The sequence below is a fragment of the Bombina bombina genome, chromosome 1, assembly GCF_027579735.1.
Source record: "Bombina bombina isolate aBomBom1 chromosome 1, aBomBom1.pri, whole genome shotgun sequence".
Lineage (NCBI taxonomy): Eukaryota > Metazoa > Chordata > Amphibia > Anura > Bombinatoridae > Bombina > Bombina bombina.
Genome location: NC_069499.1, coordinates 1,289,935,413 through 1,289,947,912, shown reverse-complemented (window position 1 = coordinate 1,289,947,912; position 12,500 = coordinate 1,289,935,413). Strand labels below are relative to the sequence as shown.

General features: G+C 40.6%; 1 protein-coding gene across 1 annotated transcript in view; it reads left to right on the top strand.

Moving 5' to 3' along the window:
* GPATCH1 (G-patch domain containing 1) overlaps positions 1-12,500 on the top strand; it is a 198,769-nt gene that overhangs the window by 108,127 nt on the left and 78,142 nt on the right. The window contains exon 16 of the mRNA XM_053701540.1: positions 9,983-10,187. Within this exon, the coding sequence (XP_053557515.1) occupies positions 9,983-10,187 (205 nt within the window). The remainder of the gene's footprint in view (positions 1-9,982; positions 10,188-12,500) is intronic.

Below are 12,500 nucleotides of genomic sequence, written 5' to 3'. Positions count from 1 at the left end.
CAGGGTCATGGATGTGTACCCAGTCCAGTCTGAGAGTGCAATCCCCTTCCGTGTTTTGTATATGTCTAGGCTGATTACATAAGCCTGTGCACCCTTCACTTGTTCCCAGTTTGTTGTATTGAGAGCTTGCATTGTGTGGCTGTTTTAGGGTCCCAGGTTTTGGAAGGGACCTTGACGTGGTACCTGGGCTTGTCCCATTTGGCCAAATGCGGTAACTAACCCCTTCCATTTTTGCTTTTAATCTTAGCTGAGAGCTTGTGAGTGCTGGACTTTCTCTGTGTGTTATATTAATTTGTTTTGTAATTTTCCCTATGGTTCTTGCACCCAGACCTGTCTGGGGTTAGCTGCCCGTGACTCTGGGGACAGCACAGCTTCCTGTAATTGCCAGTGAGCACCCAGGGCAGAGCATGTTGCAGGGTCATGGATGTGTACCCAGTCCAGTCTGAGAGTGCAATCCCCTTCCGTGTTTTGTATATGTCTAGGCTGATTACATAAGCCTGTGCACCCTTCACTTGTTCCCAGTTTGTTGTATTGAGAGCTTGCATTGTGTGGCGGTTTTAGGGTCCAAGATTTTGGAAGGGACCTTAATGTGGTACCTGGGCTTGCCCCATTTGGCCAAATATGGTAACTAACCTTTCCATTTTTGCTTTTAATCTAAGCTGAGAGCTTGTAAGTTTTCCCCATATATGTCTTTCCTGCTGTTGACAATTAGTGACAGAAAATCAGGCAATAAAATAGTCTGTCCAAACAAGGCTGTGTGGGACATAGAATTATATAAAAAGGTTTCCACACAGTCTTGTTTGCACAGAGATAAATAGAAAACTAGATCAGATGGCTGCACCCATTACTTTAACAAAACTGTTACACTTATATTTTCACTGTTTAAACAACTAATATAATTGTAAAAAAAACATATCTACATATTATTTTAAGATTAATCTTTGCTTTGAATACATTATTATGTCTAGTATGTGGAGTTATTTATGAGTCAGCGCTGATTGGCTAAAATGCAATTCTGTGAAAAGAATTGAGATAAGGGGCAGCCTGCAGAGGCTTAGAAACAAGGTAATTACATAGATAAAAACTGTATTATTACATTGTTGGTTATTCAAAACTGGGGATTTGGTAATAAAGGGATTATCTATCTTTTTAAACGATAAACATTTTCAAGTAGAATGTCCCTTTAAAGTATTAGACTGGCCTTACTGGCTGCACTGCTGCATTGTGTACCAAATTGTAAATCGTCTGAAATAATAATTTCCAAGTCTCGTTCTTCTTTAGTTACAGTTAGTAATGTACAATTAAGACTATAATTGGCCTTTTAGGTTTTTGTATCCTATATGCATATTTTTACTCTTGCTAATATTAAATTTCAGATCCCATTTATTTGCCCAGTCCTCCAGTATATTAATATCACAGTTCATTTGATCAACCCCTCCTGGAACATCAACTTCCAATATCACTTATAAACATGTTAAACAAAACAGGCCCAAGAACTGACCCTTGGGGAACACCACTAGTTACTGACCCCTCATTTCAATGTACTCCATTAATTGAAATCCTCTACCTTCTATCGTTAAGCCAGCATATTCTACCCACTTAACAACCTTAGCATCTACTCCATGGCAATACATTTTGTGAATACGTTTGTTGCATGGGACAGTGTCAAATGCTTTGCTAAAGTCTAGATATGCAACATCTACAGCTCTTTCCTGGTCTATTAATTTAGTTACATCTCACATGGTCAAAGAAATCAATTAGATTAGTCTGACATTACCTTCCAGCAGTGAAACCACTCTGTTGTCTTCTAAGTTGTTTGTCTGTAGGTAATACACAAGTTTTTCCTTTAAAAGAGTTTCCATTAATTTCCCTGTAATTGAGGTCAAGCTGACTGGCTTATAGTTAGCAGAATCTTCCCTACTGCCCTTTTTATGAATAGGGACTACATTGGCATTTTCCAGTCTTTTGGAACAACTCCTGTTAGCAGTGACTGATTAAAAAAACAGCTGATGGAGTAGCTATCACAGATCAAAGTTTTCTTAGAACTCTTGGATAAATATTATCTAGATCCACAGACTTATTTACTTTTATTTTTGATAAAGCCCTTGAAAAAGTACTACTCACATTTGTCATTTAAAGTAGCATCCCTTAGAATCTCACTATCTTTATTATCTGTTGTAAAGACTGATAAAAAGTAATCATTTAAACCGTTTGCTATTTGTTTATCTCCTTCCATTACATCATTCTTGAGTCTTACTATCCCACCGTTAGTTTATATTATAATCTTTAATAAAGGAGTGAACAGTGCTTTGGGTTGTCAACAAAACTAATATTAGATCTTACTCCTCTTAAATTGTTTAAAATTAACGCTCCGTTGTCTCCCAGGTGTTGGAGAGAGTGTGGGGGTATAGGTGATATGTTACATATCTGGTGGTCATGCCCCAAATTGCTTTCCTTATGGAACGCTTGTTATCACACTTTTACCACCTTTTAGATTAAGGCTGCTAGACTTCCTGATTTTGCTGTTCTACACCTGGGTATTCAGGCTTTACCAAAACATTAATATTTTTAGTATATTTATTAATGGCAGTTAAATTAGCTTTTAGAAACAAATTTATAGACCATCCTGGAGTACAGTTATTGAGATTATGAACTATATTTATAGTATGGAGAGATTATTCCTTTCATGTTACAGATAACATGACATTTCTTTAGTTGATTTGGCCAGACTGGGTTGAGAATTTCAACCCGTCTTGGGTCTCCTACCTTATTTGAAGCCCATCTTTTTCTCTTTTTCTATTTTAAGTAGATATTGTGTGTTTGTTTTTTTTTTTGTTTTTTTAAAAAAGCATGATTTTAGCACCCCCTTTCTCTTGGTCAGGTCTGGAACACGACACATTTTAATGGTTTCACCATTTTCTTGATTATTATACTTTGATAATAACCTCGAATTGAGGTTACAACTCATATTCATAGTTGCTTTCTATGACTTACCAAATATGTTTTTGTGTATTTTATGTAGTTGAAAGATATCTTTACTTGTTTGTTTACTATGAAAGTTTATTTTCATTGTATATACTAGGGGAATATCAACCCCGTGTTCCATGTTGGATGTTTCATAGTTGGGGGCATTTCACAGAAAAACCAGCAAGAAGACAAATTGTGCTGCTTTGATGAATTTGAATGAAGATTATAACTGCAGATGACTACAATTTACTGTGTGCTGTCTGTTAATTTAAAATAATGCTTATTTGTCTAAAATAATAATAGTGTAATGTGAAGGTAAAAAAGGTTATATATCTAAATATCACCTAAATGACTATTAAATCATGTAGAATTGCATAACCAACAGATGCATAATAAAAAGACAATGCAATGCCACTTACTCTGAATTTCAAAGTAGCTTTTTCCCCTTCTCTCTGTTTTGTAACAGTCATCAGTTAATCACAAAATGCATATACATATGTTCTGTGACTTCTTGCCACATGTTCAGTAGGAGCTAGTACCGTAGAAAGTGGACATATAAAAAGACTGCACATCATGCTAATGAAGGTGAAATGGATGGATTTTTATTTTTAAATTGCATGCTTAATCTTGACTTTAGTGTCCTTTTAAGTCACAAACAGAAAAAGGGTTGTTGCCATATTGGACACACAGAGAACGTTCCCTTAGTAGTAGATTGTGATAACTTTTAATTGACCAATAAAATCAAGGTTTTTTTAATTTTTATTCCATATGCTTTCAAGACCTCACCGTTTTCTTCTTCAGATGTAGATCTACACCTGGAGAAGACACACGTGAGGTATTTAAAGCATTTTAAATCAAAGGTACAGGAACATAAGCTGACATCTTGGAATGAAAAAAATAAATAGTTTCTCCAACATAGGTGTGTCCGGTCCACGGCGTCATCCTTACTTGTGGGATATTCTCCTCCCCAACAGGAAATGGCAAAGAGCCCAGCAAAGCTGGTCACATGATCCCTCCTAGGCTCCGCCTACCCCAGTCATTCTCTTTGCCGTTGTACAGGCAACATCTCCACGGAGATGGCTTAGAGTTTTTTAGTGTTTAACTGTAGTTTTTATTATTCAATCAAGAGTTTGTTATTTTGAAATAGTGCTGGTATGTACTATTTACTCAGAAACAGAAAAGAGATGAAGATTTCTGTTTGTATGAGGAAAATGATTTTAGCAACCGTAACTAAAATCCATGGCTGTTCCACACAGGACTGTTGAGAGCAATTAACTTCAGTTGGGGGAACAGTATGCAGTCTCTTGCTGCTTGAGGTATGACACATTCTAACAAGACGATGTAATGCTGGAAGCTGTCATTTTCCCTATGGGATCCGGTAAGCCATGTTTATTACGATCGTAAATAAGGGCTTCACAAGGGCTTATTAAGACTGTAGACTTTTTTTGGGCTAAATCGATTCATTATTAACACATATTTAGCCTTGAGGAATCATTTTATCTGGGTATTTTGATATAATAATATCGGCAGGCACTGTATTAGACACCTTATACCTTAGGGGCTTTCCCAAAGCATAAGCAGAGCCTCATTTTCGCGCCGGTGTGGCGCATTTGTTTTTGAGAGGCATGGCATGCAGTCGCATGTGAGAGGAGCTCTGACACTTAGAAAAGACTTTCTGAAGGCGTCATTTGGTATCGTATTCCCCTTTGGGCTTGGTTGGGTCTCAGCAAAGCAGATACCAGGGACTGTAAAGGGGTTAAAGTTTAAAACGGCTCCGGTTCCGTTATTTTAAGGGTTAAAGCTTCCAAATTTGGTGTGCAATACTTTTAAGGCTTTAAGACACTGTGGTGAAAATTTGGTGAATTTTGCACAATTCCTTCATGTTTTTTCGCAATTGCAGTAATAAAGTGTGTTCAGTTTAAAATTTAAAGTGACAGTAACGGTTTTATTTTAAAACGTTTTTTGTACTTTGTTATCAAGTTTATGCCTGTTTAACATGTCTGAACTACCAGATAGACTGTGTTCTGAATGTGGGGAAGCCAGAATTCCTATTCATTTAAATAAATGTGATTTATGTGATAATGACAATGATGCCCAAGATGATTCCTCAAGTGAGGGGAGTAAGCATGGTACTGCATCATTCCCTCCTTCGTCTACACGAGTCTTGCCCACTCAGGAGGCCCCTAGTACATCTAGCGCGCCAATACTCCTTACTATGCAACAATTAACGGCTGTAATGGATAATTCTGTCAAAAACATTTTAGCCCAAATGAACACTTGTCAGCGTAAGCGCGGCTGCTCTGTTTTAGATACTGAAGAGCATGGCAACGCTGATACTAATATCTCTGAAGGGCCCCTAACCCAGTCTGATGGGGCCAGGGAAGTTTTGTCTGAGGGAGAAATTACTGATTCAGGGAACATTTCTCAACAGGCTGAACCTGATGTGATTGCATTTAAATTTAAGTTGGAACATCTCCGCATTCTGCTTAAGGAGGTATTATCCACTCTGGATGATTGTGACAAGTTGGTCATCCCAGAGAAACTATGTAAAATGGACAAGTTCCTAGAGGTGCCGGGGCTCCCAGAAGCTTTTCCTATACCCAAGCGGGTGGCGGACATTGTTAATAAAGAATGGGAAAGGCCCGGTATTCCTTTCGTCCCTCCCCCCATATTTAAAAAATTGTTTCCTTTGGTCGACCCTAGAAAGGACTTATGGCAGACAGTCCCCAAGGTCGAGGGGGCGGTTTCCACTTTAAACAAACGCACCACTATACCCATAGAGGATAGTTGTGCTTTCAAAGATCCTATGGATAAAAAATTAGAAGGTTTGCTTAAAAAGATGTTTGTTCAGCAGGGTTACCTTCTACAACCAATTGCATGCATTGTCCCTGTCGCTACAGCCGCATGTTTCTGGTTCGATGAGCTGATAAAGGCGGTCGATAGTGATTCTCCTCCTTATGAGGAGATTATGGACAGAATCAATGCTCTCAAATTGGCTAATTCTTTCACCCTAGACGCCACTTTGCAATTGGCTAGGTTAGCGGCTAAGAATTCTGGGTTTGCTATTGTGGCGCGCAGAGCGCTTTGGTTGAAATCTTGGTCGGCTGATGCGTCTTCCAAGAACAAGCTACTTAACATTCCTTTCAAGGGGAAAACGCTGTTTGGCCCTGACTTGAAAGAGATTATCTCTGATATCACTGGGGGTAAGGGCCACGCCCTTCCTCAGGATCGGCCTTTCAAGGCAAAAAATAAACCTACTTTTCGTCCCTTTCGTAGAAACGGACCAGCCCGAGGTGCTACGTCCTCTAAGCAAGAGGGTAATACTTCTCAAGCCAAGCCAGCTTGGAGACCAATGCAAGGCTGGAACAAGGGAAAGCAGGCCAAGAAACCTGCCACTGCTACCAAGACTGCATGAAATGTTGGCCCCCGATCCGGGACCGGATCTGGTGGGGGGCAGACTCTCTCTCTTCGCTCAGGCTTGGGCAAGAGATGTTCTGGATCCTTGGGCGCTAGAAATAGTCTCCCAAGGTTATCTTCTGGAATTCAAGGGACTTCCCCCAAGGGGGAGGTTCCACAGGTCTCAGTTGTCTTTAGACCACATAAAAAGACAGGCATTCTTACATTGTGTAGAAGACCTGTTAAAAATGGGAGTGATTCATCCTGTTCCATTAAGAGAACAAGGGATGGGGTTCTACTCCAATCTGTTCATAGTTCCCAAAAAAGAGGGAACGTTCAGACCAATCTTAGATCTCAAGATCTTAAACAAGTTTCTCAAGGTTCCATCGTTCAAGATGGAAACCATTCGAACTATTCTTCCTTCCATCCAGGAAGGTCAATTCATGACCACGGTGGATTTAAAGGATGCGTATCTACATATTCCTATCCACAAGGAACATCATCGGTTCCTGAGGTTCGCATTCCTGGACAAGCATTACCAGTTCGTGGCGCTTCCTTTCGGATTAGCCACTGCTCCAAGGATTTTCACAAAGGTACTAGGGTCCCTTCTAGCTGTGCTAAGACCAAGGGGCATTGCTGTAGTACCTTACTTGGACGACATTCTGATTCAAGCGTCGTCCCTTCCTCAAGCAAAGGCTCACACGGACATCGTCCTGGCCTTTCTCAGATCTCACGGATGGAAAGTGAACGTGGAAAGGAGTTCTCTATCTCCGTCAACAAGGGTTCCCTTCTTGGGAACAATAATAGACTCCTTAGAAATGAGGATATTTCTGACAGAGGCCAGAAAAACAAAGCTTCTAGACTCTTGTCGGATACTTCATTCCGTTCCTCTTCCTTCCATAGCTCAGTGCATGGAAGTGATCGGGTTGATGGTAGCGGCAATGGACATAGTTCCTTTTGCGCGCATTCATCTAAGACCATTACAACTGTGCATGCTCAGTCAGTGGAATGGGGATTATACAGACTTGTCTCCGAAGATACAAGTAAATCAGAGGACCAGAGACTCACTCCGTTGGTGGCTGTCCCTGGACAACCTGTCACAAGGGATGACATTCCGCAGACCAGAGTGGGTCATTGTCACGACCGACGCCAGTCTGATGGGCTGGGGCGCGGTCTGGGGAGCCCTGAAAGCTCAGGGTCTTTGGTCTCGGGAAGAATCTCTTCTACCGATAAATATTCTGGAACTGAGAGCGATATTCAATACTCTCAAGGCTTGGCCTCAGCTAGCGAGGGCCAAGTTCATACGGTTTCAATCAGACAACATGACAACTGTTGCGTACATCAACCATCAGGGGGGAACAAGGAGTTCTCTAGCGATGGAAGAAGTGACCAAAATCATTCTATGGGCGGAGTCTCACTCCTGCCACCTGTCCGCTATCCACTTCCCAGGAGTGGAAAATTGGGAAGCGGATTTTCTGAGTCGTCAGACATTGCATCCGGGGGAGTGGGAACTCCATCCGGAAATCTTTGCCCAAGTCACTCAGCTGTGGGGCATTCCAGACATGGATCTGATGGCCTCTCGTCAGAACTTCAAAGTTCCTTGCTACGGGTCCAGATCCAGGGATCCCAAGGCGGCTCTAGTGGATGCACTAGTAGCACCTTGGACCTTCAAACTAGCTTATGTGTTCCCGCCGTTTCCTCTCATCCCCAGGCTGGTAGCCAGGATCAATCAGGAGAGGGCGTCTGTGATCTTGATAGCTCCTGCGTGGCCACGCAGGACTTGGTATGCAGATCTGGTGAATATGTCATCGGCTCCACCTTGGAAGCTACCTTTGAGACGAGACCTTCTTGTTCAGGGTCCGTTCGAACATCCGAACCTGGTTTCACTCCAGCTGACTGCTTGGAGATTGAACACTTGATCTTATCGAAGCGAGGGTTCTCAGATTCTGTTATCGATACTCTTGTTCAGGCCAGAAAGCCTGTAACTAGAAAAATTTACCACAAAATTTGGAAAAAATATATCTGTTGGTGTGAATCTAAAGGATTCCCTTGGGACAAGGTTAAGATTCCTAAGATTCTATCCTTCCTTCAAGAAGGATTGGAAAAAGGATTATCTGCAAGTTCCCTGAAGGGACAGATTTCTGCCTTGTCTGTGTTACTTCACAAAAAGCTGGCAGCTGTGCCAGATGTTCAAGCCTTTGTTCAGGCTCTGGTTAGAATTAAGCCTGTTTACAAACCTTTGACTCCTCCTTGGAGTCTCAATTTAGTTCTTTCAGTTCTTCAGGGGGTTCCGTTTGAACCCTTACATTCCGTTGATATTAAGTTATTATCTTGGAAAGTTTTGTTTTTAGTTGCAATCTCTTCTGCTAGAAGAGTTTCAGAATTATCTGCTCTGCAGTGTTCTCCTCCTTATCTGGTGTTCCATGCAGATAAGGTGGTTTTACGTACTAAGCCTGGTTTTCTTCCAAAAGTTGTTTCTAACAAAAACATTAACCAGGAGATTATCGTACCTTCTCTGTGTCCGAAACCAGTTTCAAAGAAGGAACGTTTGTTGCATAATTTGGATGTTGTTCGCGCTCTAAAATTCTATTTAGATGCTACAAAGGATTTTAGACAAACATCTTCCTTGTTTGTTGTTTATTCTGGTAAAAGGAGAGGTCAAAAAGCAACTTCTACCTCTCTCTCTTTTTAGATTAAAAGCATCATCAGATTGGCTTACGAGACTGCCGGACGGCAGCCTCCCGAAAGAATCACAGCTCATTCCACTAGGGCTGTGGCTTCCACATGGGCCTTCAAGAACGAGGCTTCTGTTGATCAGATATGTAGGGCAGCGACTTGGTCTTCACTGCACACTTTTACCAAATTTTACAAGTTTGATACTTTTGCTTCTTCTGAGGCTATTTTTGGGAGAAAGGTTTTGCAAGCCGTGGTGCCTTCCATTTAGGTGACCTGATTTGCTCCCTCCCTTCATCCGTGTCCTAAAGCTTTGGTATTGGTTCCCACAAGTAAGGATGACGCCGTGGACCGGACACACCTATGTTGGAGAAAACAGAATTTATGTTTACCTGATAAATTACTTTCTCCAACGGTGTGTCCGGTCCACGGCCCGCCCTGGTTTTTTTAATCAGGTCTGATAATTTATTTTCTTTAACTACAGTCACCACGGTATCATATGGTTTCTCCTATGCAAATATTCCTCCTTAACGTCGGTCGAATGACTGGGGTAGGCGGAGCCTAGGAGGGATCATGTGACCAGCTTTGCTGGGCTCTTTGCCATTTCCTGTTGGGGAGGAGAATATCCCACAAGTAAGGATGACGCCGTGGACCGGACACACCGTTGGAGAAAGTAATTTATCAGGTAAACATAAATTCTGTTTTTTAATGTAATTAAAAAACATTGAACACATCATGAATTACGATGTTTACTTGAACATGACAAATTGCATATGAGCTATACAGCTCTCAAAGGTGGAAGAAGCAGCTTCTGTTATTAAAGGATGTTTTTATCATCTTGTGGTAGAATAAAGAAAGACTGAATGATGAAGTCCGATATCACTTCTCTAGCAAATAACTGGTTTTGTTTGAATATGGTATTAAATTAGATAAATATGTTTTCTAGGGTGCTGCTAAACCAAATGATACAACATTAGAAGAGGAGGAGGAAGAGAAAAGGCCACCAATAGATATTTTTAAAGCTATATTTGCAGATTCTTCTGATGAGAAATCTTCCTCTTCGGAAGAAGAAAGTGATGAAGATGAACCATCCAACTCCCCAGAAGAAGCAAAACATTACAATCCAGATGCTATATCTTCCACTGTACAAGGTGAGAAAATGTTGTTGTTGTGTGTTTTTATTTTGTGTTTTTTTTAATACAGGCTTTCACAGCCTTTCATTTTTTTAAAGCTTCTTCTATTTCCAGGATAAAAAGGACCTTCAGAGCTGGTAAGACCAGTCCACAAACTCTCTACATGCAAAACATATAATTAATACATTACATAGTAGATGAGGTTGAAAGAAGACAGAAGCCCATCGAGTTCCAATCTATACATATTCTACCTGATTTACAAAATAAGTTCCAGTTGAGCTTAATCCCATTAAAAAGGTGACACATTTAACACAATCAATCATATCCCTGAATTATATTTCTAGCCAGAAATATATCTAAGCCATTTTTAAATGTAACTAGGGTATTGGCATTCACCACCTCCTTAGGCATTGAGTTCTACAATTTGATTGCTGTTACTGTGGAAAACAAAAGTTTATGTTGCTGTTGATTAAATCTCCTTCCTCCAGCCTTAAATTGTGATCTCTTGTCACAAACAATTTCCTTGGAATAAATAGATTCCGTCAACTCTGTATATTGGCCGAGAATATATTATTATAAAGTAATCCTATAACCTTTCAAGCGCCTTTTTTTCTAGAAACAACAGACCCAGTTTGGCTAACCTCTCCTCATAGTTTAAATTATCCATTCCCCTTATTAGTTTTGTGGCCCTTCTCTGAACTTTTTCTAACTCTGCAATGTCTTTTTTGAGATTGGTCCCCAGAACTGCACTGGTGACAGAATTTTCTTTCATGTAATTAGCAAGAGTCCATGAGCTAGTGACGTATGGGATATACATTCCTACCAGGAGGGGCAAAGTTTCCCAAACCTCAAAATGCCTATAAATACACCCCTCACCACACCCACAATTCAGTTTTACAAACTTTGCCTCCGATGGAGGTGGTGAAGTAAGTTTGTGCTAGATTCTACGTTGATATGCGCTCCGCAGCAAGTTGGAGCCCGGTTTTCCTCTCAGCGTGCAGTGAATGTCAGAGGGATGTGAGGAGAGTATTGCCTATTTGAATGCAGTGATCTCCTTCTAAGGGGTCTATTTCATAGGTTCTCTGTTATCGGTCGTAGAGATTCATCTCTTACCTCCCTTTTCAGATCGACGATATACTCTTATATATACCATTACCTCTGCTGATTCTCGTTTCAGTACTGGTTTGGCTATCTGCTATATGTAGATGAGTGTCCTGGGGTAAGTAAGTCTTATTTTCTGTGACACTCCTAGCTATGGTTGGGCACTTTGTTTATAAAGTTCTAAATATATGTTTTCAAACATTTATTTGCCTTGACTCAGAATGTTCAACTTTCCTTATTTTTCAGACAGTCAGTTTCATATTTGGGATAATACATTTTAATTTAACATTTTTTACCTTAAAATTTGACTTTTTCCCTGTGGGCTGTTAGGCTCGCGGGGGCTGAAAATGCTTCATTTTATTGCGTCATTCTTGGCGCAGACTTTTTCTCCAACATAGGTGTGTCCGGTCCACGGCGTCATCCTTACTTGTGGGATATTCTCTTCCCCAACAGGAAATGGCAAAGAGCCCAGCAAAGCTGGTCACATGATCCCTCCTAGGCTCCGCCTACCCCAGTCATTCTCTTTGCCGTTGTACAGGCAACATCTCCACGGAGATGGCTTAGAGTTTTTTAGTGTTTAACTGTAGTTTTTATTATTCAATCAAGAGTTTGTTATTTTAAAATAGTGCTGGTATGTACTATTTACTCTGAAACAGAAAAGAGATGAAGATTTCTGTTTGTATGAGGAAAATGATTTTAGCAACCGTTACTAAAATCCATGGCTGTTCCACACAGGACTGTTGAGAGGAATTAACTTCAGTTGGGGGAACAGTGAGCAGTCTTTTGCTGCTTGAGGTATGACACATTCTAACAAGACGATGTAATGCTGGAAGCTGTCATTTTCCCTATGGGATCCGGTAAGCCATTTTTATTCACACAGTAAATAAGGGCTTCACAAGGGCTTATTAAGACTGTAGACATTTTCTGGGCTAAATCGATCATATTTACACATATTTAGCCTTGAGGAATCATTTAATCTGGGTATTTTTTGTAAAATAATATCGGCAGGCACTGTTTTAGACACTTTATTCTATAGGGGCTTTCCCTAATCATAGTCAGAGCCTCATTTTCGCGCCGGTATGGCGCACTTGTTTTTGAGAACAGCATGGCATGCAGCTGCATGTGTGTGGAGCTCTGATACATAGAAAAGTCTTTCTGAAGGCATTATTTGGTATCGTATTCCCCTTTGGGCTTGGTTGGGTCTCAGCAAAGCAGATTCCAGGGACTGTA